The sequence below is a fragment of the Xenopus laevis genome, chromosome 3L (genome assembly GCF_017654675.1).
Source record: "Xenopus laevis strain J_2021 chromosome 3L, Xenopus_laevis_v10.1, whole genome shotgun sequence".
NCBI classification, from domain to species: domain Eukaryota; kingdom Metazoa; phylum Chordata; class Amphibia; order Anura; family Pipidae; genus Xenopus; species Xenopus laevis.
In genome coordinates, this window is record NC_054375.1 from 122,163,370 (window position 1) to 122,177,836 (window position 14,467).

Consider the following 14,467-nt stretch of genomic DNA (forward strand, 5'->3'; position numbering starts at 1 on the left):
TTATTGTTGACTCACATGGGTAAAATATGTCTTTATGGCAAAGTAATTACAATGCATTGTAGCATAAAAAAACTGTAGGCCGTATATTGCAAAGCATTGGTTCTTTACTTACCTGTCTGTGCAGTTAGCATATGGCATATTTGCTTTCACATTTTACAGCTGATAGTAGTCTGTGTTGTCCTTATTTTTCATCGGTTCCGAGTTTTGTTGCTAACTGTTGCGTGAAAGGTTTCAGGTTTTAACATGTGCTTTTCCTTATTGTGCTAGCTGTTTGAAAGCAAGAAAAACACCAAGACAAAAAACAGGAAATCTGCCATTTACAGCTTCACTGGTTATCAGAGGAACCGATGCAGCACCTTCAGGGTGAAGAGGAATCAGACCATTTACTGGCAGGAAGGCCTCATGGTCACCTTTGAAGGGGGTTACCTCAGGTGAGAGAGAAATACCTCAGGCATGGGGGGAGATACTGGATAGGAAGTAGAAGAGGGCTTATTTATGTTTGGGTGAAGATGCTTTAGGTAAGAAGAAGGGGTATCTCAGGGGAGAGTGGGCATACCCTAGGTGAGGAGACATAACTTCAGATGAGAAGGGGGGCACCCCTTCTGAAGGATTTCTCAGATGAGATGTATCATGGCTTAATGGGACTCTTTCACGGAAAAACAATTTTTACAAAATTAATCTGTTAATAGCACTCCTCCAGCAGAATCCTGCATTGAAAAGGAATTTTTATATTAATTTTGAAATTTGTCATAGGGCTAGAAAAGTTCTTAGTTTCCTGGGTGCCCTCAACCATGGGACTGCTGTCATAAGTTTCAGTGACTCTTTACTGCTGCACAGCAAGCTCGAGTGATATCACCCTTGTACCAATCGCCATGGTACGAAAATTTTTTGATGATAACACACAGTACAAAAATCCTGCTAATCTTTTTTTTGTACGGCTATATCTTTGCGTCTATGACCAGCTTAAATGAACAGTAACACCAACAAATGAAAGTGTTTTAAGATAATTGTTATATAATGTACTGTTGCCCTGCACTGGTAAAACTGATGCGTTTGTTTCAGAAACACTACTACAGTTTACATAAACAAGCTGCTGTGTAGCCTTGAGGCAGCCAGTTAAAGCTCAGGTTACATAGCAGATAACAAATGCACTCTGCAGGATACCATTGTACATTATTACAGAGCTTATCTGTTATCCGATAAGTAACCTGAGCCTTTTCTCCTTTTTCAGCTTTGAATGGCTGCCACCATGGCTACAGAGCAGCTTTTTTATATAAACTATAGTAGTATTTCTGAAGCATATACAGTTGTATAGGAAAGCTTTTCGAAGGGTTAATAAAGGATAAGATACTGGACTTCATAGCAAATCATAATACCATGAGTTTGTGCCAGCATGGTTTTATGCGTAATAGATCTTGCCAGACTAACTTAATTTCTTTTTATGAGAATGTAAGTAGAGACCTCGATTCTGGGATGGCAGTGGATGTGATTTACTTAGACTTTGCTAAAGCATTTGATACAGTGCCACACAAAAGGTTACTGGTTAAATTAAGGAATGTTGGCCTGGAACATAGTATTTGTACCTGGATAGAGAACTGGCTAAAAGATACACTACAAAGAGTGGTGGTAAATGGAACATTTTCTAATTGGACCAGTGTTGTTAGTGGAGTACCGCAGGGCTTTGTACTAGGTCCCTTGCTTTTCAACTTGTTTATTAATGACCTGGAGGTGGACATTGAAAGTACTGTTTCTATTTTTGGAGATACTAAATTGTGCAGAACTATAGGTTCCATGCAGGATGCTGCCACTTTGCAGAGTGATTTGTCTAAACTGGAAAACTGGGCAGCAAACTGGAAAATGAGGTTCAATGTTGATAAATGCAAGGTTATGCACTTTGGCAAAAATAATATAAATGCAAGTTATACACTAAATGGCAGTGTGTTGGGAGTTTCCTTAAATGAGAAGGATCTAGGGGTCTTTGTAGATAACACGTTGTCTAATTCTGGGCAGTGTCATTCTGTGGCTACTAAAGCAAATAAAGTTCTGTCTTGCATAAAAAAGGGCATTAACTCAAGGGATGAAAACATAATTATGCCTCTTTATAGGTCCCTGGTAAGGCCTCATCTGGAGCATGCAGTGCAGTTTTGGACTCCAGTCCTTAAGAGGGATATAAATGAGCTGGAGAGAGTGCAGAGACTAAGTGCAACTAAATTGGTTAGAGGGACGGAAGACTTAAATTATGAGGGTAGACTGTCAAGGTTGGGGTTGTTTTCTCTGGAAAAAAGGCGCTTGCGAGGGGACATGATTACACTTTACAAGTACATTAGAGGACATTATAGACAAATGGCAGGGGACCTTTTTACCCATAAAGTGGATCACCGTACCAGAGGCCACCCCTTTAGACTAGAAGAAAAGAACTTTCATTTGAAGCAACGTAGGGGGTTCTTCACAGTCAGGACAGTGAGGTTGTGGAATGCACTGCCGGGTGATGGCTGATTCAGTTAATGCCTTTAAGAATGGCTTGGATGATTTTTTGGACAGACATAATATCAAAGGCTATTGTGATACTAAGCTCTATAGTTAGTATAAGTATGGGTATATAGAATTTAATTAAAAGTAGGGAGGGGGTGTGTGTATGGATGCTGGGTTTTCATTTGGAGGGGTTGAACTTGATGGACTTTGTCTTTTTTCAACCCAATTTAACTATGTAACTAACTAACTATGTACCAGTGCAGAGCAACAGTACATTATATTCAAATTACTTTAAAACACTTTGGTGTTACTGTTCCTTTAACACTTGCATTGCTACAAATGCTCCCAGATGACTGCCTATACACCAATATTACAACAACAACACAAAAACAAAAAAAAATGTATTGATTCAAGAATAAAAAATGGTAGAAGGACTTTTTTATGTACACAGTGTTATTTGGTAATACAAAACGACACCATAAAAATCATGACAGAATCCCTTTAACGTTGCACCAGTCACAGATAATGTCTAATAAGGAGAATGTTACTAACAATAGGGAAACAACTCCAATCTTTTATTTACTGCTAAAGGACAGTGAAGCTGCAGGTATATCAAATAAAATGTAAGAGACCACTGCTTGATTTTAAGAAAAGGAATCAAGGTTGTTTTTATTCCCACAGTGTGGAGTCATCTGACATAAACTGGAAGAAGAAGAAGAGCGGTGGGATTAAGATCATCTGCCAGTCTGAGCTCAGAGATTACTCTGCTATGGCATTTATCACAGACCATGTGAACTCTCTAATAGATCAGTGGTTTCCAGGTAATGCTGACTGTGCTCATTAAAAATGGAGGACTTTATTTTGTTTCTCCCAAGAATTTTTTGTCTCAGTGTATACATAAAGTATTTTAACTCTAGCAGAAATCCTGGAGGATATACACTAGTGGAAAGCGTGTAGAAAGAGTGTAAGAGCAGGCAAGGGGGTGGGGGGTGTGGTAGAGGACATGCACCCAACATGAAAGGTTTGTGGAGGGATAACCTTTATGCCTATTTGGTGTTACACGCTTGGAGGGTATAGCTCACTTTATACCATCTAAATTGGATGCTCCATTCCAGCAAACAAGTGTCCTTAGGGAAAAAAGCACCCTCTTTTTGACATGACCGCATTCAGTTTGGCTTCTGAGCCCTCCAGTCTGCATTCTTCTAATTTTGATCTGATTCCCACAGCTCTTACAGCCACAGAGAGTGATGGCACTTTACTGATGGAGCAATGTGTTCCTTGCCACTGCTGTACCACCGTCGTTAGTGATCAGGAGGGGAGCAAGAATGAGAACATCCCACATTATTTTAATATGGAAGACTGTGTCTTAGCTGCTGTTGAGAAGGACTATTTGGAATGCCCGAACCACCCAGAGCATGCAGTGCCACTGCAGGAACTGGTCCCAGAAATTTTCATGACTGACTTTCCCTCAAGGTAATAGCAAAAGATCAGTGGGGATTATCAGAGGTTAAATACATTGTATCAGATACAGAAGACAGGACTCTCCTTGGAAATGGATTCTATGTTTACATTTATCATTGACCATAACCTGGCATCCAGTTTAATGCCAAATAGAAGTTCAGAAATTATATAAATTTATATATCATGTGATTTTTTTTTTTTTGCCTGGTAATTTGACTGCAGGAGGCTGTCTGCTACTCTTACATGTCAAACGTGATAATGCAAAAGTATTTTTGTTTTGTTTTGTTTGCTTTTTACCTTGGTTTTGTCTGGGAGATCCATGTAAGTAGTAGGTACAAGCAGGTGGAAGACCTGGATTATTTCCTCAATTCCTTTTCCTTTCAGCAGTAACAATATTAAGCCCAAGTCATGTGGTTTCTACCTAAACGTGTACAATGTCTCTCCTTGTCAGGCTCTTTCTTGACATCAGTGACTTGGAATGCTCACAGGAGAGCTCCAACATCCTGGGTCAGGGAGGAAGTGGCACAGTTATATACCGAGCTAAATACAAGCACAAGTCTGTGGCTGTGAAGATGTTTCAGATTTCTAAGTACCGGTCGTCTCCAGAGGTTTTGCAAGGTATTCTCATTCTGTATTCACTTCTCATTTTGCATCTGTTACCTAGTTCTTATCCAATCTTATTCTTTATATAGTGCCAACTTATTCTGTACAGATATTATACATCACTCTCTGCCCTGATGGAGCTTAAAATTCAAGGTCCCTTTTCCATTTGAAAACAATAGTTAGTTTTATCAGGAACCATTTAACCTGCCTGTATGTACCCAGAGAAAACCCACAAAAGCACAGGGGTAACATACAAACTGCTTGCAATAGTGCCCTGGCTTGAATCCCTGACTGGAATTGACCTTCGAACCCAAGCACTGCAAGGCAACAATTTCAACCATTGCACCACTGGGCTGCCACATTAATGCAAATTATATCATAGATAAATACTTAAAGGGATCCTGTCATCAGAAAACATGTTTTGTTCAAAACGCACCAGTTAATAGTGCTACTCCAGCAGACTTCTGCACTGAAATCCATTTCTCAAAAGAGCAAACAGATTTTTTTTATATTCAATTTTGAAATCTGACATGGGGCTAGACATTTTGTCAATTTCCCAGCTGCCCCTGGTCATGTGACTTGTGCCTGCACTTTAGGAGAGAAATGCTTTCTGGCAGGCTGCTGTTTTTCCTTCTCAATGTAGCTGAAGGAGTCTCAGTGGGACATGGGTTTTTACTATGGAGTGCTGTTCTTAGGTCTACCAGGAAGCTGTTATCTTGTGTTAGGGAGCTGTTATCTGGTTAACTTCCCATTGTTCTTTTGTCCTTGGCTGCTGGGGGGGGGGGGGTGATATCACTCCAACTTGCAGTACAGCAGTAAAGAGTGATTGAAGATTATCAGAGCACAAGTCACATGACTTGGGGCAGCTGGGAAATTGACAATATGTTTAGCCCCATGTCAGTCCTGGTAGTTGTAATTCAGCCTGGACACTATCCTGCCTATTGGTTGTAGGTACCGAGCATAAAGACCTTCTCATAATATTGGTATTTATACAGAAATCGCAGCTGCCATATTTACTGCTATCCACTGAAGCATGTTGGACATTGCTGAATATTGTTAAACTGCATTTACATAAATTCTTTAATTCTGCCTTGCATTTAGGCACTGATAGCTTCCCGACTTTATAACCCAAATGTTTAAATGTTGGCAGATGGGCTGTTATGTCACTGGATAAAATAATGAGATAAGTCATATAAACTGGGCTAGAACTCATAGGCGTCTGTTTACTAAGGTGCAATAATAGGTTGCTCCAGAAAAAACAACAGAAAATCCGCACGAGCAAGTTTACTAAAGTGCGAGCACTTCTGTAATTGCGAATATTCTGGCGAAACATATAAATTAACACCTATTATCACATTTGTGCTGCGTAAATTGTCTCCTAAGGCTTGCTAAAGATTATAGCCAGAATTGTCACTACCAGAGAGTGGCATTATGTGAAAAAAAAGACAGATATGTTATAGTAAAAGAGGAGTATAGTCAGTTTTTTTTAAACATAAGCAATGAAAACTAGTGATTGCATAAGTATATTTAATAACACGTCATAGACTGGTAATAAGTACTATTTTATATAAACTCATTAATATATATATATTCATTAGTGTGGCCATTGGCAGTGGTGCCAAAAAAAATCTGCAAGATTTAAAGCAGATTATGCAGTTAACCTAAATGAGCGCCTTAAATCTCATAATTCGCCAGAAATAATGCTGAAATTAACTGCTACGCTCGCGTAATTAACACAACTTATCACAAAACAAGTTACTTTAGTAAACATGCAGCGGCGTTAATTTTGTCGCAAGAATATTCTCAGCTATAATGAGCAATGGGTTATAGACAATTTTTATGAACTTTAGTAAATGGACTTGGAGTACTGTGTGTTCCAAGTGGTGAGAATATACAGAACCTTTGATCATTGAGCCTTAATTGAAAGATTTCTTCTTACCTATTCCAGACACAATGTTCAAGCACTTGCAGGCAATGGATGCCATGAGAAACTTCTCAGAGTTCCGTCAGGAGGCCAGCATGCTCCATACTCTGCAGCACCCCTGCATTGTATCCCTGATTGGCATCAGCATCCACCCACTGTGCTTTGCCCTAGAGCTGGCACCTCTTGGGAGCCTCAACACAGTTCTGGCAGCAACAGCCCAAGGTGACTATCTCTCAGTCAGGGATCAGTTTACTCTTCAGATAACATAATTGTTACTAGCCATAAAGTTTGTGTTTTGAGTCCCTTGCGCAATTCCACCCACTCCTCCAGGCAGACAGGATTTAGGATTAAAAGCTTCAAACAGAAATTTGTAGGGGTTTGCTTTGCATGATTTTTTTTGTTTGTATTGCAAATAATGATCTCATTGGTATGTATATAAAGCAGACCTGTATACATCTGGTTTTTTTATTTTTATAAAGTTCAGTGTTATGGTTTTGCACGTTGGGAAAAATTGCACCATACCAATCCCCACAAATCATATGCTGTCATTTAAAAAAAGAAAACAGGAAACTGAAAGTGGGCCAAAATAAGTAAACCAACATTCTCAGATAATAAACATATCAAGTCCCACTGAGGCCATATAAAACATTTTAAAGTTCCGTTTTGTGTTGCTGTGCTAGCATTCAAATACATACATAAGAAACTGAACACGTAGCTGGCATGTTGTTACTTGAGAGAAGCCGTTTGAAAAAAAAATTGAAGTCCACAGACAGTTGTAATGTATGTTGGGCCATAACTATCCACAAACTTTATTGTTCTTAGGTGAAAATCAAACTGCTTGCCATATTTCATATTTCATTGTATATATTTGATTGTGTACACAGTGCATTTCAAGGCATGGATACAAATAATTATACAGTTAATGTCAATTAATTGTATGAGACTAATTAAATAAAAAATTCAATACAGGGCTGGAATGATGTCCTTTGCAGTATATAAGAGAGAGAGACACAGAAACCAAAAATGTGGGTGGGGGGGGATAGTGACAATTCACTAGGAACACAATGAAAATGCTACCTTTAGAAAATGATGGTCTGAGAACAGGGTTAATGTGAGAGCATGTCTGATGCAAGATGGTAGAGCATTGCAGAACAACTGAGCTACTAAGAAGGTAGTATAGAGGAGATGACAGTAAATATAAATATATATATATATATATATATATATATATATATATATATATATATATATATATATATATATATATATATATATATATATATATATGTGTGTGTGTTCAGATGGTACCTGCACTCTAACTCCAACTTCTGTTTGTGGGTGCTGGGTCAAATTCAAATGTATAATTCTTATGGATGGACCCGCACTCCAAATTCATGTGAAAAAAGGTTTTTATTCGTACATCACTCGTGCATCCAACGTTTCGACCCACTGTGGGGCCTTTTTTATATATATATATATATATATATATATATATATATATATATATATGTGCAAGGGAGTGCAGTGCTTTGAAAAAGAAAATTAGAATCATATATTTTATTTAGTTGACCTAAAGCCATAGCCATATAGTAGTAAAAGGGAAGAAAAAGGTGGAGAGGGAGGTGAGATGTGGGCAGTAGAATTTCAGATGGATTTAAATAAGTGAAGTTGAGATTCTGGGCAATCAATAACTAATAGATTAAATTATTAGGATGCAATGTTCCTGTAAAAGAAGCATGTTCTGGTCAGGGAGGGGTCTAATGTGACACCTAGACTAGAGTCTTGTAATAAGCTTGTTAACCTGATAAATTTAGTTATATTGTCTTATGTAGCTCACAGCAGACTCATTTTAGAAGAGCTTTGCTGCTCAAACTTATATAAAACATGTTCTATAACCTGAAGCGTTACCACCAAAGCCAAAGCTCTCCTAGCAACTGATCACAATCATATGGTGATATAATGGGAACTGACATTAAGCTGTAAAACCCTTTTCCAACATATCCTCTACACTTACTTGAGGATTTTTACTTCAGCTCCAGGTTTGTTTAACGCATATGTGTATATATATATATATATATATATATATATATATATATATATATATATATATATATATATATATATATGTATCCCTCTTTTTTCTTTATCTTAGGGGGATGTCTCACCTTGATATTCTGTGTACAGTGATATTCTGTTGATAGTCGGATTTAAATAATTTTATTTCATTCTTTTCCATTTATGTCTGTACTTAATCATGTGATTGGTCTTTCTCTTATAGCTGCAACTTCATTTATGCCTCTTGGTCACATGCTCACTCAGCGCGTTTGCTATCAAATAGCTTCTGGACTTTCTTACCTTCATAAAAAGAATATAATATTTTGCGACCTGAAATCTGATAACATTCTGGTTTGGTCGCTGGATGTCAAGGAAGCTGTGATTATCAAACTCTCAGACTATGGCATTTCACGGCTGTCATTCCATGAAGGAGCTCTGGGTGTGGAAGGCACCCCAGGATATCAAGCACCTGAAATCCGTCCTCGGGTCGTGTATGATGAAAAGGTAACGCTCAAATGGGTCGGCTGTGTTTAATTAATATTTGTTTTGTGGCCAAAGAAATTAATCTTTTTTGTGGAAGACCATTATGACATGTACTCTACATGTTTTATCTGTTGTACCGTGTTATGTCTTAGATAGGACATTGGTCATGTATATCTGGCTTCCTGTATATTCTGTAGTTCCTTTATCAGCACTAAGTTTTATACCAGTGTTTGCCAGACATTTTGCATTCAAATGCCCCCTAAAGAGGTACAACTTTTTGTTAGGGGCCCCAGAGGTAGAAAGAGGGATAAACTGGTGGAATGATACATAATTGTAAATAAAAAGCTGTTCTTGGTATTGTTTCCTTTAGACCAGTGCTGCTCAACTTTTTCTATGAATAATACTTTGTTTTGTGGCCCCATATAGTGTAAAACCATCATACTATAAAATGGCATTTGGAGGGCAAAATCAAGTCCACGGGTCTTCTGCTGGGCAGCCATACTTTGACATGGAGAATCTTTTGTATATGCTGCTTATTGTGCCACATTGAGAGTTTACTTTGTTTTCTGGTAGGTGGATATGTTCTCATATGGAATGGTCCTGTATGAGCTATTGTCAGGCCAGAGACCATCTTTGGGCCAGCACCAGGTGCAGATTTCCAAGAAGCTGTCCAAGGGGATTCGTCCAGTTCTTGGACGCCCAGAAGAAGTTCAGTTCCATCATCTACAGGAGCTGATGATGGCATGCTGGGACACAAAGCCTGAAAAGGTACAATTCCACAATGCCAGCAATGTTTTCCTTAAGATTTACTGGGTAAAGGCTTTTTATCTTTTAGTCATGTGCCACTAATCTGAGACTGCAGAGGTGACTGAAAAATGTGAAATATTCACTGACCATAATAAGTTTCAGCAGACATGTTGAACTTGTAAGATTATATATCTATAATTAGCCCCATGGTCGCCATAAGTCATTAACTGTTGAACCCTCTGGTCTATTCTTAGAACTAAAATAATTCAATTCATGTGTATAAATACCTAATTCCGGTCATGATAATCATTCAGGCTACTTTGTGAGCTCTGTTGCATTCTCTTTCCATCAAATAGCGCCCTTTCGCTGCATCAGTCATCCATCGTATGAATGACCCCAGCTTTACAGTTTTCAAGTACCAGCTGTCTTGTGGGATACAGGAATCGTTCTGCACATCCAGAGAACCAGAGAGCACAGTTGTGTTCTGGGTAGGAACAGGGTCATCCAGGTACATACACCAGTATTGCTAGTCTTCTCGGTGTGATTGAAGGGCCTTTATATTTCCCAGCATGATCTTTTTTTCATTAAAATTGCATTATAACTGCATATTGAAATGTATACCCCCATGTAAGAAACTACAGTCCCAGGATATTCTAGATACAGTTTTCTGCTTGGTAAAACCAGCTTGCTCCTCTCTTTAAGGAATTATACAGTGGTTGACGTTGAGAAAGGGCAAGTTGAAGTGCAGACTCTGAGCTGCCCCGGGATGAGAATGTCCTGCCAGCAGAGGGTACAGAATACACTTTGGATTGCAACAGAGGTAGGAAGGAAAACATATTGAACATACAGTAGGACTGATGTACAAAAGAGTGCCTTATTTATTCGGAGATAGTGTTAACATACAATGGTGCTACTGTTTCATTGCCTTCATTCTTGAAATGCCTTAACTTTATTGTGATATAATGAGAGAACAAACAGATTAATGTTACTTATCTCTATTTTACTGTGGGAAAATGCAACGTACAAGCCAAGCATGTAGGAGTTCAAGCATTGTAACTGGATACAGTTCTGTATTATATGCCAAGAAAAGACTGGATACTCTGTATATGAAGGAGCAGTTTTGTTTGTTCAAATAGAACAAAGTGTGTTTGAAACCTATTTAACATTTGTAGCCAGAGTGTTGTCAGTACAAGTTGTTGGAAGTAACTGAAAATTATTTCAAACAACAACCACTGATAAATATACCAGAACTAAACCCACATGTAAATAAAATATATTATATTTGGTATATTTATCAGTGGTGGTTGTTCTAAAATTGCTTGATGGGCACCCTATATGATCTACAATTTTCTAGCCATGTGCACAGCCCCTAATATATATAAGTATAAAAATTATTTCACTTACTCAATACATATAATCTATATTTATCTACAGGATCAGAACATATCCATCTTCAGTCTACAGGGCATGTGTCCCCTAAGTGTCGCACTGAAAGTGATAGACACCCCTGCCATTGTGACCTGCTTCCTTGTAGTGAATATGGAAAAGGTAAGAAAATAATAGCCAATGCTGCCGTTAGCATTTTGTTTTGCCAGCTGAGAAGTATATTCGCTCCAAGTTTACTGGCGTCCCACCAGCAACATTACTAATATTACTGATCCATTTGGTGTGATCACAGACTGTGGCAATGGGTGGGCATTCCATGCTCCACGTATGAAGTAGACATAAGTGATAGATTATAATTAGGGTTTTTAGGAAAGGTATATGTGGCCCATGAGTTCAAGGTAGTCCAGCCCAAATATTTGTTAATGTTACCAGTACTATATGTAGGCAGTAGCCTTCATCAGACAAGTTCAATTGTGCAGCCGACTAACTAAATAGCTTAAAGGGTTGATTTGACCCTGGGGGTCAAATGTGTAAGGTACAGGCAAACATGAGCCCAGTATCACCCCTGGTGTCCGCAGTAATTGCAGTAATTGCTGATCAGAGGTTGGGTCCATCCTCCTGCGGATAGGAGGGTGGAGCTTTACCCTAGAGATGCTTGGGAAATAGTGTTTGTTTCTGACAGTGGGCAGCAGGCAAGATGGCCCCGAGGGGGGGGGGGTGCTGTTTATCTTAATTTTTTGCTTATACACAAGTATAAAACTAACCAGACACAATATTCATCTTTATAATGGTAACTCTTATTACTCTCCACTTTTCATTTTTCTTTGTTCCTTCATTTTAGTTATGAAAATACATGTGTTACTCTTTTCACATATAATCTTAAAAGTTCACATATAATCTGCTAAAGTGTATTTTTCCATCTCTCACCCAGGGCAACTACTTGGTATTTGCTGGTCTTTCAGACAGCCTGATTTCAGTGTACCCAGTAAGTGGTGGTATCCCAGGCAGCGATTGTTCCTACATCTGTTCCCGCACGGCTAATCGCACCATGTTCAAGATAACAGATGATGACCCACGTCAGAAACCGTACCCAGTGTTGGCCATGGAGATCTGCAATAAATGTTCTGAGGTCTGGTATGGCAATGGGCCTGGTGTCCTTGTATTGGACTGTACCTCTCTGGAGATCTCAAAAAGACTGGAACCCTTTAGCTCACCATCATCCATCATCTCCATGGTTACAAGTACAGACACTAACAGAGAGGAGACTGTTTGGTTATTGGATGATACAACCAATTTTCTGGTCATGTATAATGCTGCAGCCTACCTACTCTGTGCCCGATACTTCTGTGGTGATATCAGTCCTCTGAGGGATATGTTTACTGTGAAGCCTTGTTCAGATGTGGCTCCAGTTGCATTGCCAGTAACAAACTGTAATAGCCCCCGCACAGCAAACGTCAGTATCATCTACAGCCTGGAGCGTGGTATGCAACTCCTCAGCCACCAAGACTCTCTTACTGATTACTGCTCTGTGTCATCCTTCTATTCCTCCATTCCTCAAGGGACTGCCAAGTCCTCCTCTAGTCTGCCAAGTACTCCGGTCAGCTACAGTAGTGCCCCATTTTCCACAGATAGTGAGGATCCAGACTCATCCCAAGAACAGATACGCAGAATTCCTAGTGCGAGCTGGGGGGCTAGAACACCTCTTTCAGAGGAAGAAAAACTTAATGTACAGGCTGTTGGGATTCTGGCCGTCAAAGATTTGCTCTGGGTTCCAAGGTGAGATGCATTTTAGAACACGATGGCCACATATTCAAAACACTACAGTGAAATTTAAGTGTTTAAGTTTCAGTACAGCTACTAGTCATGCATGCCCACAACTCTTGAGATGGTTACAGGTACAATGCTATAGTTCTAGAAATATCCAGGCTAGAACATATCGCTGCAAAATTTCAATCATTTGTCCTTAATCCCAGGCCCCGCATCTGTTGCTTTGCCTCCTCCCAACCTCGGTGTGAGACCCACTCTACAGTATGGAAACCAATGGTCAATGGTTTCTGATTTGATGCAGTTGAAGAAGTGTAGCTCTTACCACTTGTGGTGTTCAATGGCTGTTATATATTTCTATAGCACCATTGGGCCTTTATCTTGTGATGTGCTGGTTTTCAACTAGATATTAGTAAATGGGATGATGCCATTGCATTTTAGTAAAATGTACCTCTACAAGATGGTCATTTTACTAAATTTTTTTAAATGGTACATTCTAATAGTAGCAGTGACAGTCACAGTTATGGGCACACTGTGACCATCAACAAACCATATCAGGTCTTTCAGGGCAGCCATAGCAGCACCAATCAGTGTTGTATGGATGCAGCCAACTCTATGTGTCCATAGCAGTGGTTATTAATACTGGTATGTTTCTGCTGCCAGAATGAAGTGAAGTAGCTGGCCCTGGGTAAAAGTTCATGAAGTGAAGTAGAGCATCCTAGTCAGCTTAGGGGGTGGCTCAGAACAGCATGGGCCCCATGAAATGAACATCATGCAGCACTTTTCTCTCGAATAGTATTTACAGGCAGTTATTGGAAAAAAAATAGAATATATATGAATCCCATGACAACAAGCACAGTTACATTTGCCACTAACCAGCAAAGCTTTGAAGCTTCTGTGCTCCATTGCATGGTTCATTATAAACCATGCAGTACCCTACACTCCAACTTCTGCTGCTAGAGATGTGACCTTCTAAGGCAGGGATCCCCAACCTTGTTTACCTGTGAGCCTCAATCAAATGTGAAAAAAAATTGGAGAGCAACACAGACATCCAAAAAGTTCCTGGGAGTGCCAAAGCTGGGCGGTGATTGACTTTTGGGAGCCCCTATGTGGACTGTTTGGCAGTACAGCTAATTTATGCAATCAAAACTTGCCTCCAGGAATTCAAAAATAAGCACCTGATTTGAGGCCACTGGGAGCAATTTCCAAGGGGTTGGTGAGCAACATGTTGCTCACAAGCCACTGGTTGGGGATCACTGTTCTAAGGATAGCTCAATCCTTGAGGTACGTTGTAGATAGTAATCCATATGTTCAATAGATATTGGGTATTTATAAAGTATGGCATTGCTTGAATCCTTTCATATGAATCAATTTTTTTTCTGGAAGATAGTGTAAATTCTGTAAAGTTGCTTTGTTTACTCGTATGTTTTAGAGGTGCCATTATGTATAACAAGCCTCTGAGACTGTATGTGTGCCTGACCCACACTCAGGTTAGTACATTGGCAGAAGACCTCCTATTAGTTCTACATTTTGGCAGTTTGATGTGTTGTCATGAGTATGTGTATCACTATG

The 14,467-nt window shown here is 39.3% G+C and overlaps 1 protein-coding gene across 4 annotated transcripts in view; it reads left to right on the plus strand.

The window, feature by feature from the left end:
• Positions 1-14,467, plus strand: part of lrrk1.L (leucine-rich repeat kinase 1 L homeolog) — an 80,339-nt gene that overhangs the window by 59,639 nt on the left and 6,233 nt on the right. For all 4 annotated transcript variants that reach the window (XM_041586876.1, XM_041586877.1, XM_018253271.2 and 1 more), the window contains 11 exons: positions 268-431; positions 3,154-3,293; positions 3,699-3,945; positions 4,385-4,551; positions 6,485-6,682; positions 8,739-9,019; positions 9,572-9,766; positions 10,102-10,253; positions 10,448-10,565; positions 11,180-11,293; positions 12,063-12,907. In XM_041586876.1, coding sequence (XP_041442810.1) covers positions 268-431; positions 3,154-3,293; positions 3,699-3,945; positions 4,385-4,551; positions 6,485-6,682; positions 8,739-9,019; positions 9,572-9,766; positions 10,102-10,253; positions 10,448-10,565; positions 11,180-11,293; positions 12,063-12,907 — 2,621 coding nt within the window. The remainder of the gene's footprint in view (positions 1-267; positions 432-3,153; positions 3,294-3,698; positions 3,946-4,384; positions 4,552-6,484; positions 6,683-8,738; positions 9,020-9,571; positions 9,767-10,101; positions 10,254-10,447; positions 10,566-11,179; positions 11,294-12,062; positions 12,908-14,467) is intronic.